Source organism: Dermacentor albipictus, chromosome 2 (assembly GCF_038994185.2).
Source record: "Dermacentor albipictus isolate Rhodes 1998 colony chromosome 2, USDA_Dalb.pri_finalv2, whole genome shotgun sequence".
Taxonomy (NCBI): domain Eukaryota; kingdom Metazoa; phylum Arthropoda; class Arachnida; order Ixodida; family Ixodidae; genus Dermacentor; species Dermacentor albipictus.
The window spans coordinates 109,510,299-109,524,046 of NC_091822.1; the positions used below are offsets into that span (position 1 = coordinate 109,510,299).

Sequence of the window (13,748 nt, forward strand, 5' to 3'; positions counted from 1 at the left end):
TCACTTAAACATATATGATGTATTATTAATTACAAAAGGCTTAAATTGAAAACAGTGCAAACAGACGTATATATTTGCGCATCTGATCAGCGTTAGAAGGCCCTTGTGTGCGGCAGACTGCGACCGGAATAGAGGATGCGTATACATATTTATACGACATATTATTGCAGCTTTTGGTAGAAGGCTAGCTCTCACATTTTGTACGTATCTTCATAATGCGTACAGTTTGCGTGTTCAATAAAATATTGTTAGCTGAAACCTTGTGAGCACAAGCGCTCATTCAGACAGCGCGTATAGTTTTCCTCGCAAAAATACGGATGTTCGCATAACAAAAATACGGAATTGTGTCTGTTTCGTGCAAAACAGTGTAACCACTGCATTATTACACTGAAATGTTCGTAAAGCTTAAAACTGAGGGCATATTCCGTAAATTAACGGGAGATTTGGCCGTATTTTTGAAATACGACATACTTTCCGTATTTTACCTGCAATTCCTCCGTATATTGACGCATATCCTCCTTATAATGACGGAATATTTTGGAGTGAATGAGTTACAGTGTATTTTCGTTTTGTTATCATTTCCCCCTTATGTAATTCCCCCATCGGGCCTTTAGGGTAACTGAATAACTGAAACATACACAAAGAAAGATACACACGGGGACAAGCGCTAACCTCCATGTAACCATCAGCATTTCTTTATTGGCCGTATTTGTATACACATAGAAGTCATGATGTGACAAAAAACAAAAACAAATAACAGAAAATTGAGAAACTAAAGCTATCGTAAAAACAGTGATAAAGGTCGCACCGGAATATAGGTTGACCCCCAAAACTTCAGTTCGTAAAGAAGAAAGAGAGAAAGAACGGTATAAACAGGCAAAAAATGACCGGTATATAAGGACAAGGGTCAACTTTTTGCCGCGCTTTCTTGAAAAAAGTTCGACATATATTTCAGTTTTTTACGGTTTACAGAAAACAAAACCACGGCATCATCTATGTGCGCATGTCTGTGCTTTCTAAAAAAAAACTATTTCTTTTTCTGACAACGCACCAGAAGGCCTACTAACACGACTATCTTCCCGCGCCATGCGCGCATCCTCAGCGATAGTGCGACTACAGGCGCGACGACTGCTAGTGGGAACACGGGAGCTCGTGGAATCGCTCCGCGTAGCGCCACCACCGGCGCCTCGTGAAGCCTTGCCAGACGGCTCGCAATAGCAGACGACTCACCGGGCTTTCCGCCAATCGCTTTTACTGCGCCTGCGCCGCAAGTGTACATGAGGCGCCGGTGGTGGGGCTGCCGCGGAACGATGCCACGACTCCGGTGTTCCCAGTAGCAGTGGCTGCGCCTGTAAATTCGTCCTTATGCCTAGTCACCACGAGGGTACACCCGAACTCCTGTTCGCATCCACAGTCGCGACAATGGATCGCAAAGAAACCTGCTCTCCCATTTCTCACATTGTTACAATGTTCGCGTAGGCGTTCATTCAAGCACGTACCTGTTTGCCTTACGCAACATGCACCGCAAGGGAGGGGTATCCTGTAGACGACCAGGCTCACGCAGTCTAGAAGCCTTGAGCGATGGTTCCCCTTGCATCGACGCGCTTTTCCTCTGGTGGGTCAACTAGTCCTTGCTAGTTCCAACGGCTTCTGAGGTGCAGAAAATACTACCTGAATGCCCGATCGCTGACCCACGTCCTTCAAGCGATGCGAAATGCAGTGTTTGCATGCAAGGAATAACCGCCACTTTGTCACTCCTACGGTTGTGTGGAGTGGGCGTACTGTCACTCATTGCACAACGACATTTACTTTTTCTTTGGCACACCTCTGCGACCAAGAACATCAGCGGTTCAGGGTACCCTGTAGTTTTCTGAATTTGCTGTCTTTCCTTTTCTTTTTTTTGAATTTTTGTCACGATACGACTGTTCCTCTGTGTATATAAATCCGGCCCATAAACAAAAGCCGATACAGTTAAAACTCGATCTAACGAAACCCGATTTTACGAATTTCCTGATATAACGAAGAAGCTTACATTTCCCACAGGTACCCATAGGATTCAATGTTGCCATCAACCGGAGTTAACGAAATAAACTTGGCCGAACTCGATTTAACGAACTTTTCCCTGAAACAAATGAGTAAAAAAAAAGCGCTGATGTCCTTCTAATTTTGACACAGGTTCTCCTTCGAGGGTGCACTCTAAAGCTATCGTGTTAAAACATCTATAGGCGCCATGGCCCCAGCCCTAGCTTTATTTTGACGAGGTTGCATGCCGCGCCCGTGCACGGAACAGCCGACTCAACACCGCCTCGGCAGGGATGGCGGTGGTTGCTTTCTTTATTTCATGGTTTATGCGACAGATGGCTGGATTAGCGACAAGTACAATGCCACGGTAGCCTTTGCGTGTCGCTGCGTGACAATTTTAGATTTCGAAGGCCCTTAAAATTCTTTTCTCGATTTTACGAACTTTCCGGTTTAACGAAATAATTCGAGCGTGGTCGTCACTTCGTTAAATTCAGTTTCAACTGTAGTTGGAAGTTCGCGCCTGTCTCCGTGTGTCTCTTTCTTTGTGTATATGTTTTCGTTCGCACTGCTATGTCTTCATGCAACCCCAATTGGTCCGGTATTTCACTTAACTGCAATATTCGCCGCCCTGGGGAATTTCGTCGTCCAGTAGCCACGCGTCCAGCCTCTCGATATTGGGCAGGCCGAGAGAGCGAGAGAGATGTATTTACTATGAGAGAAGAGCTGAGAGGTCGGCCTGAATCAATGTTCTGACCTGCTACTCGGCGTTGGGGAAAGGGGAAAGAGTGTAGAAAGAAAGAATAGAGAAGACGTGGAATATGAGTATGAAGATGGTGGTGAAAATCTTGCACGCTCAAAGACTCTTCAAAGTCTCTTGTCCAGTCCGCTCTCATGCAAAAATTTGTTGCGAGCCTTCAGACTATCAGGCATGATTTTCTTTTTTTGCAAGAGCAGTAGTGTGAAGACTAATGTGTTATACAGTGAATGTAAGTGTCCATGTATTTATATGCCAACTTCTTGTTTGTTCAGTGTTATTTTGCTCACATTGTACTTTTTTTCATGATCATGTGCCCACTCCTGTAATAATCCCTGTCGGGATTGACAGTATTGTCAAATAAATGATGACGAGGATCAGGCGAAAGTACCAATACCTTTTTTATACCTTTTCATATAATGGTCCAGCGACGAATTTCGACAAGATGTCTATCAGCGATTTTCTCTGTATATCGAATCGCGGGCAGATGCACAAGAGGTGTTCTGTCATCTAAGCAATACCGCATTCCTCACAATTCAGGCTGTCTGCCCGGCCGATGAGATGCAGGCAGCACAAGGACACCTAATCGTAATCTGTGCAGCAAGCTTGTATTTCACCTTTTCATGGTCGGTGCTATCCGTATTTCATGCTTGGGTCGAGTTCGTGAAGGCGGCGATGACGATGACCTAGCGAGGCCCAATATACCGCGATATTATCGCTCAAAAGACTGTACACTAGGGCATTAGTGTCTGGTCGTGAAAACGGGATCGACACTGGCGTGGCATTAATGTGGGTCATCTTTGCCTCCGCGTCGGCAAGCTCATTTCCATGTAAGCCATAGTGTCCCGCAATCCATTGAAACCTTATGCAATGGCCAGCTCTTACGGCGACTTCATATGGTTCGATGCCCTCTTGAGCAAATACACAGGTCTTCATCTAAAAGCAGAATTGATCACTTGAAGTGCCGGCTTGGAATTACAAAGTATAGTCCATGTCTGATGCAGCTCCGTCGATATATAATGAATTGCCTCCCGAATGGCAACAATTTCTGCGGCCGTTGATATAGTTTCGTGGTGGAGATGGAAACGCTTACTGGTCTTCATATTCGGTATCACGAATGGCGTGGTTGAAGTGGCAGGCCGAGTTTGCTATGCCACGTTTGGATGTCCTATAGGGGATCCTCAAAAAAGTTGATTTAACGAACGACCACAGCGTTTTCTCATTCACTGTCAATTTTATTTTTTCGTGAACCTTTTAGATGAGTTGCTGACGCTTCCTGCATGTTTGTACGATTTGCACGTCGAATAAACGTCATCCTTTTCTTCTATATACTTGTACAGCAAGCCTGATACTTGAGCAATCGGTTATCGTTTGACGCTCTTTACGGTCGCCGGTTGCCGATGCGTACTATTCTGTTGTAGAAGTGTAGTCAAAAAGATTTTGGGTTGTGATGAAAGGGTGTTTCTAAACATATGGAAGCAGTACCATTGATTCAATCGACGGAGCTCAGGTTTTAAGTTACTCATCTGGAAAAGTCCACTTATGTTGTTTGCCAAGTACAGATGAAAACTAATAGATGGAGTGAGAGGTGAAGTTTTAGGAGTACCACCATGTAACCTAATTTGCATGCTTTGTTGACTAATTTTTCCTCTTGGAACCACGTTCCATTCTATGCGCGCATATGAGCCGCCATATGCACGCAACATGCAGCCATGTATATATGGATGGTGGAAGGTGCTTCCGGGATGGTGCTTGTGGAAAGCATTTAGTAAACAAAGATTTATTCGTCAAGGATACGCAAATTTTGGTTTCCAATAGTTCGATGAATTAAGCCATCGCCTCAACAAGCGCCACTCGTGGCACTGGTACACACAGGCGGGTAAACACCCAAGCAGTGCTTGCGCCTGACCTTCTCAGGTCTTCTGTCGCAATCTACAGTGACGCGAGGCGTCGAATCACTCGTTTGCTTTTCCGGCGGCCGCATCGTTCACCCCTCTGACCTTCTCGCGCAGCTCTGCGAGGCGTTGCAAGAGCGTCTCGAACTGATACGTGGGCACGCCTCCCTCTTTGGAGTCGTTCATGTAGGAACCGGTCAAGTGGAGGTGTTTCTTGACCGCCCTTTCGTACTCGGTGTAGAACTGCGGGAAGTGCTTCAAGATCTTGTCCCTGAAGGCCGGCGGCCACGGCGACGTTTCGCGCAGGCAGCATTCGACCACGTCGCACACCGCGACCCTGATGGTCTCGTGCTGGAGCACGGCGTTGTAGCAGATCTTGCCGCTCAGCCACGTTCCCAACGCCGGGAGGACGCCGAAGGCGGACCCCTGGGCGACCGGGTTCTCGGTCGTCAGCAGCGACTTGATGGCGAATAGCACGCTTCCGAGGCACTGACCAGAACTCCACGTGGTTCCAGCTGACGAGGTACCCAGCAGCCCTAGACAGACCTTGCCGTTCTCGTAGAAGCTCGGCCCAAACCTCACGCTTCCGGCGTCGGTGGTCATCAGGCGCACCCGCGGTGGGCTGTCGGGGTAGTCAGGCAGACACTTCATCAGGAAGTGGAAGAAGCCGCCTTCGTACGGCGTGCCCGTAGGGCCCAAGATAAGCGCGTGGATCTTGGTGATGTCGTTCTCCTCGGCGGAGATGAACATTCCGGGAATACTGTAGTCCTCTATCTCCCAGATGTCGTGCTCGACCCTGGTCAGGCACTTGGAGGTTGGTACTTCGGTCAGGTAGGGGATGGGGTCCCAGAAGTTCGGAGGTGGCTGGTTGGGCTTGTCTTGCGCTGTCCCGGTAGTGGCCTCTGCCTGCATGAGAGTCATTATCGTGTCGAATTTTGTGGCCACAGCTGTTGCCGATTACAGGGTGCGATGCCTCGCGTATACCGTATAGGTAATTATGATGATGATGATGACGATCCTGAAGTGTGACATACACCCGCTATGCCGGACGGCTAAAATCAATGCGCTTCTCACAATACAAACAGAAATTCTATGGTTTAGGCCACAAGTTTGGCGCTCGGAAGAAGCGCAATAAGAAGATCACAAATAGAAGAGTGAGAATGTCTTGTGAAATCAGATAACTCACTACGCGAGTAGACCTGTAAATTCTCTAACGAACGCGAACGCCGGCGTTTATTCTGGAGCCTATACGGTGAGTCACGTATCAAAAGCTGACAGGCTTCGACGACCGACAACGGTACTCGCCAATATCGTTGTGATTTGAGTACTGAGAATCTTAACTCATAATTTACCGGTGTTTGATTCTTGACTTTTGCTACAACAATGTATCCTCAAACGTATTTGGAGAGATATCGAGCGACCCAGCTGCTTCAGCAACCATGCGAAATCCGAAAGGGCTTAGTCAAAAAAAAAAAAAAATCGCAGAGACACTTAGAGGGACAGAGAGCCGCTCAGAGCATGAATCGATATATAACCACGCTAATGAAATGGTTCCCTATCCTAGTGACTAAAACGAGCCATGTTTTTCTCATTAAACGTGGATTTACAATTTTAATTCATCGCTAAAAGTCACGAAAAATGTGCTCTGGCGCCCCACGCGGCAAAAGCATGAAGCTGCATAAGAGCTCCACCATGCCACTTTCTACTAGTGCACGCGGTTGCTGGCCTATTTAATATAGTTTTGAAATGCAGTATACTTGTTATTATTATAAGTTCTTCCTGATTTACAATATGCAGATAAGCCTTCGTTTGTAGTGAGCAAAAGAGTGGCGCTGCCTTCGCCTTCGTTTTCAATGAGTTTGCTTGGGTCGTCCATCGACAGAACAACGACGACGGGGGGCAGCCAGCCATGGCGTAGGCGTGCACTTGTGGAAAAACGCGGTACAAATATGAGAAATGTCTGCACAACAACGCGAACTTATTGCACCAGATTGTTGTTTTCAAAATTGTTTGAAAAGGTGAAAATGTAGGTGGTTAACCACAGTTACACTCACTTGATCATGTAAAAGCAGAACGATGGGGGCTTTCGCAATTTGCGAGGTGGGCTATATCGACATCGCTCTCACTTCACAGCGTTGCTGGAGGAGGGACTCTTACTTTTCTATAGAGGCTGCTCAGATAGAAAAATTCTGCTTACTAATTATCCACGCGCCTTTGGAAGTACCCATTGCAGATGTAAACACTACCGAGGGTGAGCTTTGCGTCGCGCCAGAAAAAGAAACTACGTCCTTAAAAATTGGTTATCAGTCTCCTTAAGACGGCTTACGTGTGGGAATGCGAAAGCATTATAGTCACTTTGGTGAAAATGTTCCTTTTTTTTCTTTTTTTTCTTCTTTCTGCGCGTTCCTTGTACGCGCAAGCTCTTGCCTGCATTCTAACTGCGCCTCGGTAAGGTCAAATTTTTACTCGTTGCCTTCGGCTATTTCTGGTACCGTCATTCGTTCACGCAGCTGACTACAACGCCGGATTTTCGCGTAATGAGGCATACAATGCATTTGCATTAAAAGTTGAACGTAAAAAAAAATAATGTGCAGATATAGGCAGGCTTTGCTATCGGCGTCCCCCCTCCCGCCCTGCCAAGAGAAACCGACGTGATGAGGGAGAATGGGGACACTAAACGTTTCGCTTCTTATACCCCTGTTCATTTCTAAAAGGTCTTCTTCACAATTCACCGTGTCTCAACCGGAAAATGCCTACGTTTTTCGCGTAAATTTATGCTACGTCATTGTTGAGCCATGTACGGGTAACAAGGCCTACATCAGACGAAATATTCTCGATGTTATTCTTGCATCCAAGATCCTCAAACTGTCTAAAACAAGCACACATAATGAATGAATGAATGAATGAATGAATGAATGAATGAATGAATGAATGAATGAATGAATGAATGAATGAATGAATGAATGAATGAATGAATGAATGAATGGAAAGCATTGGGCTCATTCAGAGCGTGTCGTTCAGGTTTCAAGAATGTGTGTTTTAGCCCATCTTCAATGTGTGAGAATCTCCAGGTTCATTAACCAACGAGCCACGGCGACGAAGTCCTTCCTTGTAGTATAGTGGCAAGTTCCTGTTGTTGTTGCCTGTCTGCGAGTGGCTCCTACCCACGATGGGAGATGAACCGAGAAATGGGGGGATTATTCCGAATTAATAGGGAGCATAAATTTCCGAATATCTATGGAATTAGCAATTCCATAGATGCTTGCAAGCAATGCCTGCAAGGAATAACCGCCACTTTGTCACGCCCACGGTTGTGTGGAGTGGACGTATTGCCACTCATTGCACAAAGACATTTATTTTTGCTGTGTGAAGCCTCTGCGACTGAGAACAGCAGCGGTTCAGGGTACCCTGTGCTTTTCTGAATTTGCTGTCTTTTTTTTCTTTTTAGAATTTTTGTGACGTTACGACTGCTCCTCTGTATATATAAATCCGGCCAATAAACAAGAGCTGATACAGTTAAAACTCGATCTCACGAAACCCGATTTTACGAATTTCCTGATCTAACGAAGAAATTTACATTTCCCACAGGTACCCATAGGGTTCAATGTTACCATGAACCCGAGTTAACGAAACACACTTGGCCGAACTCGATTTAATGAAGTTATCCCTGAAACAAATGAGTAAAAAAAAGCGCTTATGTCCTTCTAATTTTGACACAGGTTCTTCTTCGAGGGTGCGCTCTAAAGCTATCGCGTTAGAACATCTAGGTGCAGTGGTCACATCCCTAGCTTTATTTTGAAGAGGCTGCACGCCGCGCCCGTGCACAGAACAGCCGTCTCAACACCGCCTTGGTAGGGACGGCGGTGGTTGCTTTCTTTATTTCGTGGTTTATGCGACAGAGAGCTGGATTAGCGACAAGTACAATGCCACGGTAGTCTTTGCGCGTCGCTGCGTTTCAATTTTATATTTCGAAGGACCGAAAAATTCCTTTCCCGATTTTACGAACTTCTCGATATAACGAAATAATTTGAGAGCTGTCATCACTTCGGTTAATCGAGTTTCAACTGTAGTTGGAAGTTAGCGCTTGTCTCCGTGTGTCTCTTTCTCTGTGCATATGTTTTCGTTCGCACTGCTATGTCTTCATGCAACCGCAATTGGTCCGGTATTTAACCTAACTGCAATATTTGCCGCACTCGGGAGTTTCGTCGTCCAGTAGCCGCGCGTCCAGCCTCTCGATATTGGGCAGGCCGAGAGAGCGAGAGAGATGTATTTACTATGAGAGAAGAGCTGAGAGGTCGGCCTGAATCAATGTTCTGACCTGCTACTCGGCGTTAGGGGAAGGGGAAAGAGTGTAGAAAGAAAGAATCGAGAAGACGTGGATTATGAGTACGAAGATGGTGGTGAAAATCTTGCACGCTCCAAGACTCTTCAAAGTCTCTTGTCCAGTCCGCTCTCAGGCAAAAATTTGTTGCGAGCCTTCGGACTATCAGGCATGATTATTTTTTTGAAAGAGTGATAGTGTGAAGACCAATGTGTTATTCAATGAATGTAAGTGTCCATGCATTTCTATGCTAACTTCTTGTTTGTTCATTGTTATTTTGTTTATATTGTACTTTTTTGATGATCATGTGTCCACTCCTGCAATAATCCCTATCGGGATTGACAGTATTGTGAAATAAATGATGACGAGGATCAGGCGAAACTACCAATAGAACCCTTCCAGTTAATGGCCCAACGACGAATTTTGACGAGATGTCTATCATCGATTTTCTCTGTACACCAAATCGTGGGCAGATGCACAAGAGGTGTTCTGTCATCTCAGGAGTACCGCATCTCTCACAATTCGGGCTGTCTGCCCGGCCGATGAGATGCCGACAGCGCGGGGGAAAAGCCACAGCTAATCGTAATCTGTGCAGCTACCTTGCATTTCACCTTTTCATGGTCGGTGGTATCCGTATTTTCGGGTCGAGTTCGTGAAGGTGGCGATGACGATGACCTAGCGAGGCCCAATATACCGCGATATTATCGCGCAAAAGACTGTACACTAGGGCACTAGTGTCAGGTCGTGAAAACGGGATCGACACTGGCGTGGCATTAATGTGGGTCATCGTTGCCTCCGCGTCGGCAAGCTCATTTTTATGTAAGCCACAGTGTCCCGGAATTCATTGAAACCTTATGCAATGCCCAGCTCTTACGGCGACTTCATATGATTCGATGCCCTCTTGAGCAAAGGCATAGTTAGGTCTTCATCTAAAAGCATAATCGATCACTTGAAGTGCCGGCTTGGAATCACAAAATGTAGCCCAAGTCTGATGTGGCTCCGTCGATATATAACGAATTGCCTCCAGAATGGCAACAATCTCTACGGCTGTTGATGCAGTTTAGTGGTCGAGATGTAAACGCTTACTCGTCTTCATATTCGCTATCACGAATGGCGCGGTTGCAGTGGCAGGCCGAGTTTGCTACGTCACGTTTGGATGTCATAGGGGATCCTCAAAAAAAATTAATTTCGCGAACGACCACAACGTTCCCTCATTCACTGTCAATTTTCTTTTTTCGTGAACCTTTTAGATGAGTTGCTGATGCTTCCTGCATGTCTGTACGATTTGTACGTCGAATAAACGTCATCTTTTTCTGCTATATACTTGCACAGCAAGCCTGATACTTGAGCAATCGGTTATCGTTTGACGCTCTCTACTTTCGCCGGTTGCCGATGAGTACGCTCTTCTGTTGTAAAACTGTAGTTAACAAGATTTTGGGTTGTGATGAAAGGGGGTTTCCAAACATATGGAAGCAGTACCGTTGATTCAATCGACGGAGCTCAGGTTTTAAGTTCCTCATCTTGAAAAGTCCGCTTATGTTGTTTGCCAAGTACAGATGAAAACTAATAGACGGAGTGAGAGGTGAAGTTTTAGGAGTGACACCATGTAACCTAATTTGCATGCTTTGTTGACTAATTTTTCCTCTTGGAACCACGTTCCATTCTATGCGCGCATAAGAGCCGCCATATGCACGCAACATGCAGCCATGTATATATGGATGGTGGAAGGTGTTTTCATGATGGTGTTTGTGGAAAGCATTTACTAAACAAGGATTTATTCGTCAAGTATACGCAAATTTTGGTTTCGAATAGTTCGAGGAATAAAGCCACCGCCTTAACAAGTGTCACTCATGGCGCTGGTGTACACAGGCAGGCAAACACCGAAGCGGTACTTGCGCCTGACCTTCTCAGGTCTTCTGTCGCAATCTACAGTGACGCGAGGCGTCGAATCACTCGTTTGCTTTTCCGGCGGCCGCATCGTTCACCCCTCTGACCTTCTCGCGCAGCTCTGCGAGGCGTTGCAAGAGCGTCTCGAACTGATACGTGGGCACGCCTCCCTCTTTGGAGTCGTTCATGTAGGAACCGGTCAAGTGGAGGTGTTTCTTGACCGTCCTTTCGTACTCGGTGTAGAACTGCGGGAAGTGCTTCAAGATCTTGTCCCTGAAGGCCGGCGGCCACGGCGACGTTTCGCGCAGGCAGCATTCGACCACGTCGCACACCGCGACCCTGATGGTCTCGTGCTGGAGCACGGCGTTGTAGCAGATCTTGCCGCTCAGCCACGTTCCCAACGCCGGGAGGACTCCGAAGGCGGACCCTTGGGCGACCGGGTTCTCGGTCGTCAGAAGCGACTTGATGGCGAATAGCACGCTTCCGAGGCACTGACCAGAACTCCACGTGGTTCCAGCCGACGAGGTACCCAGCAGCCCTAGACAGACCTTGCCGTTCTCGTAGAAGCTCGGCCCAAACCGCACGCGTCCGGCGTCGGTGGTCATCAGGCGCACCCGCGGTGGACTGTCGGGGTAGTCAGGCGGACACTTCATCAGGAAGTGGAAGAAGCCGCCTTCGTACGGCGTGCCCGTAGGGCCCAAGATAAGCGCGTGGATCTTGGTCATGTCGTTCTCCTCGGCAGAGATGAACATTCCGGGAATACTGTAGTCCTCTATCTCCCAGATGTCGTGCTCGACCCTGGTCAGGCACTTGGTGGTTGGTACTTCGGTCAGGTAGGGGATGGGGTCCCAGAAGTTCGGAGGTGGCTGGTTGGGCTTGTCTTGCGCTGTCCCGGTAGTGGCTTCTGTCTGCATGAGAGTCATTATCGTGTCGAATTTTGTGGCCACAGCTGTTGCCGATTACAGGGTGCGATGCCTCGCGTATACCGTATAGGTAATTATGATGATGATGATGATGATGATGATGATGATGATCCTGAAGTGTGACATACACCCGCTATGCCGGACGGCTAAAATCAAAGCACTTCTCACAATACAAACATAAATTCTATGGTTTAGGCCACAAGTTTGGCGCTCGGAAGAAGCGCAATAAAAAGATCACAAATAGAAGAGTGAAAATGTCTTGTGAAATCAGATAAATCAGAACTCACAGAGTAGACCTGTAAATTATCTAATGAACGCGAACGCCGGTGTTTATTCTGGAGCCTATACGGTGAGTCACGTATCAAAAGCTGACAGACTTCGACGACCGACAACGGTACTCGCCAATATCGTTGTGATTTGAGTACTGAGAATCTTAACTCATAATTTACCGGTGTTTGATTCTTGACTTTCGCTACAACAATGTATCCTCAAATGTATTTGGAGAGATATCGAGCAACCCAGCTGCTTCAGCAACCATTCGAAATCCGAAAGGGCTTAGCCAAAAAAAAAAAAAATCGCAGAGACACTTAGAGGGACAGACAGCCGCTCAGAACATGAATCGATATATAACCACGCTAATGAAATGGTTCCCTATCGTAGTGACTAAAACGAGCCATGTTTTTCTCATTAAACGTGGATTTACAATTTTAATTCATCGCTAAAAGTCACAAAAAATTTGCTCTGGCGCCCCACGCGGCAAAAGCATGAAGCTGCATAAGAGCTCCACCATGCCACTTTCTACTAGTGTACCCGGTTGCTGGTCTATTTATTGGTATTGAAATGCAGTATGCTTGTTATTATTATAAGTTCTTCCTGATTTACAATATGCAGATAAGCCTTCGTTTGTAGTGAGCAGAAAAGTGACGCTGCCTTCGCCTTCGTTTTCGACGAGTTTGCTTCGGTCGTCCATCGACAAAACGACGACGACGGGGGCCAGCCAGCCATGGCGTAGGCGTTCACTTGTGGAAAAACGCGGCACAAATATAAGAAATGTCTGTGCAACAACGCGAACTTATTGCACCAGCTTTTTATTTTCAGAAGTAGTTGAAAAGGTCAACGTGCAGGCGGTTATACCACAGTTACACTCACTCGATCCGGTGAAAGCAGAACAATAGGGGCTTTCGCAATTTGCGAGGTGGGCTATATCGACATGGCTTTCACTTCACAGCGTTGCTGGAGGAGGGACTCTTACTTTTCTAGAGGCTGCTCAGATAGGAAAATTCTGCTTACTGATTATCCACGCGCCTTTGGAAGATGTAAACACTACCGACGGTGAGCTTTGTGTCGCGCCAGAAAAAAAGCTAGGACCTTAAAAATCGGTTGTCCGTCTCTTTAAGACGGCTTACGTGTGGGAATGCGAAAGCATTATAGTCGCTTTGGTGAAATGTTTTTCTTTTTTTTTCTTCTTTCTGCGCGTTCCATGTCCGCGCAAGCTCTTGCCTGCATTTTAACTGCGCCTCGGTAAGGTCTAATTTTTACTCGTTGCCTTCGGCTATTTCTGGTACCGTCATTCGGTCACACAGCTGACTACAACGCCGGATTTTCGCGTAATGAGGCATACAATGCATTTGCATTAAAAGTTGAACGTAAAAAAAAATGAAGTGCAGATATAGGCAGGCTTTGCTATCGGCGTCTCCCCTCCACCACCCCCTCCCGCCCTGCCAAGAGAAACCGACGTGTTGAGGGAGAATGGGGACACTAAACGTTTCGCTTGCCATACTCCTGTTCATATCTAACAGGTCTTCTTCACAATTCACCATGTCTTAACCAGAAAATGCCTACGTTTTTCGCGTAAATTTATGCTACGTTATTGTTGAGCCATGTACGGGTAACAAGGCCGACGTCGGACGAAATATTCTCGACGTTATTCTTGTATCCAAGATCCT

The 13,748-nt window shown here is 46.6% G+C and overlaps 2 protein-coding genes across 2 annotated transcripts; both read right to left on the minus strand.

The window, feature by feature from the left end:
* Positions 1 to 4,731: 4,731 nt before the first annotated feature.
* Positions 4,732 to 5,592, minus strand: LOC135900733 (ubiquitin-conjugating enzyme E2 Z-like). Its single transcript, XM_065430273.1, has one exon. The coding sequence runs from the start codon at positions 5,590 to 5,592 to the stop codon at positions 4,732 to 4,734; it is 861 nt and encodes a 286-aa protein (XP_065286345.1).
* Positions 5,593 to 10,941: 5,349 nt separating this feature from the next.
* On the minus strand, positions 10,942 to 11,802 carry LOC135900731 (ubiquitin-conjugating enzyme E2 Z-like). The gene has a single exon (XM_065430272.1). It carries the CDS (start codon positions 11,800 to 11,802, stop codon positions 10,942 to 10,944), a length of 861 nt encoding a protein of 286 aa, XP_065286344.1.
* Positions 11,803 to 13,748: the final 1,946 nt, after the last annotated feature.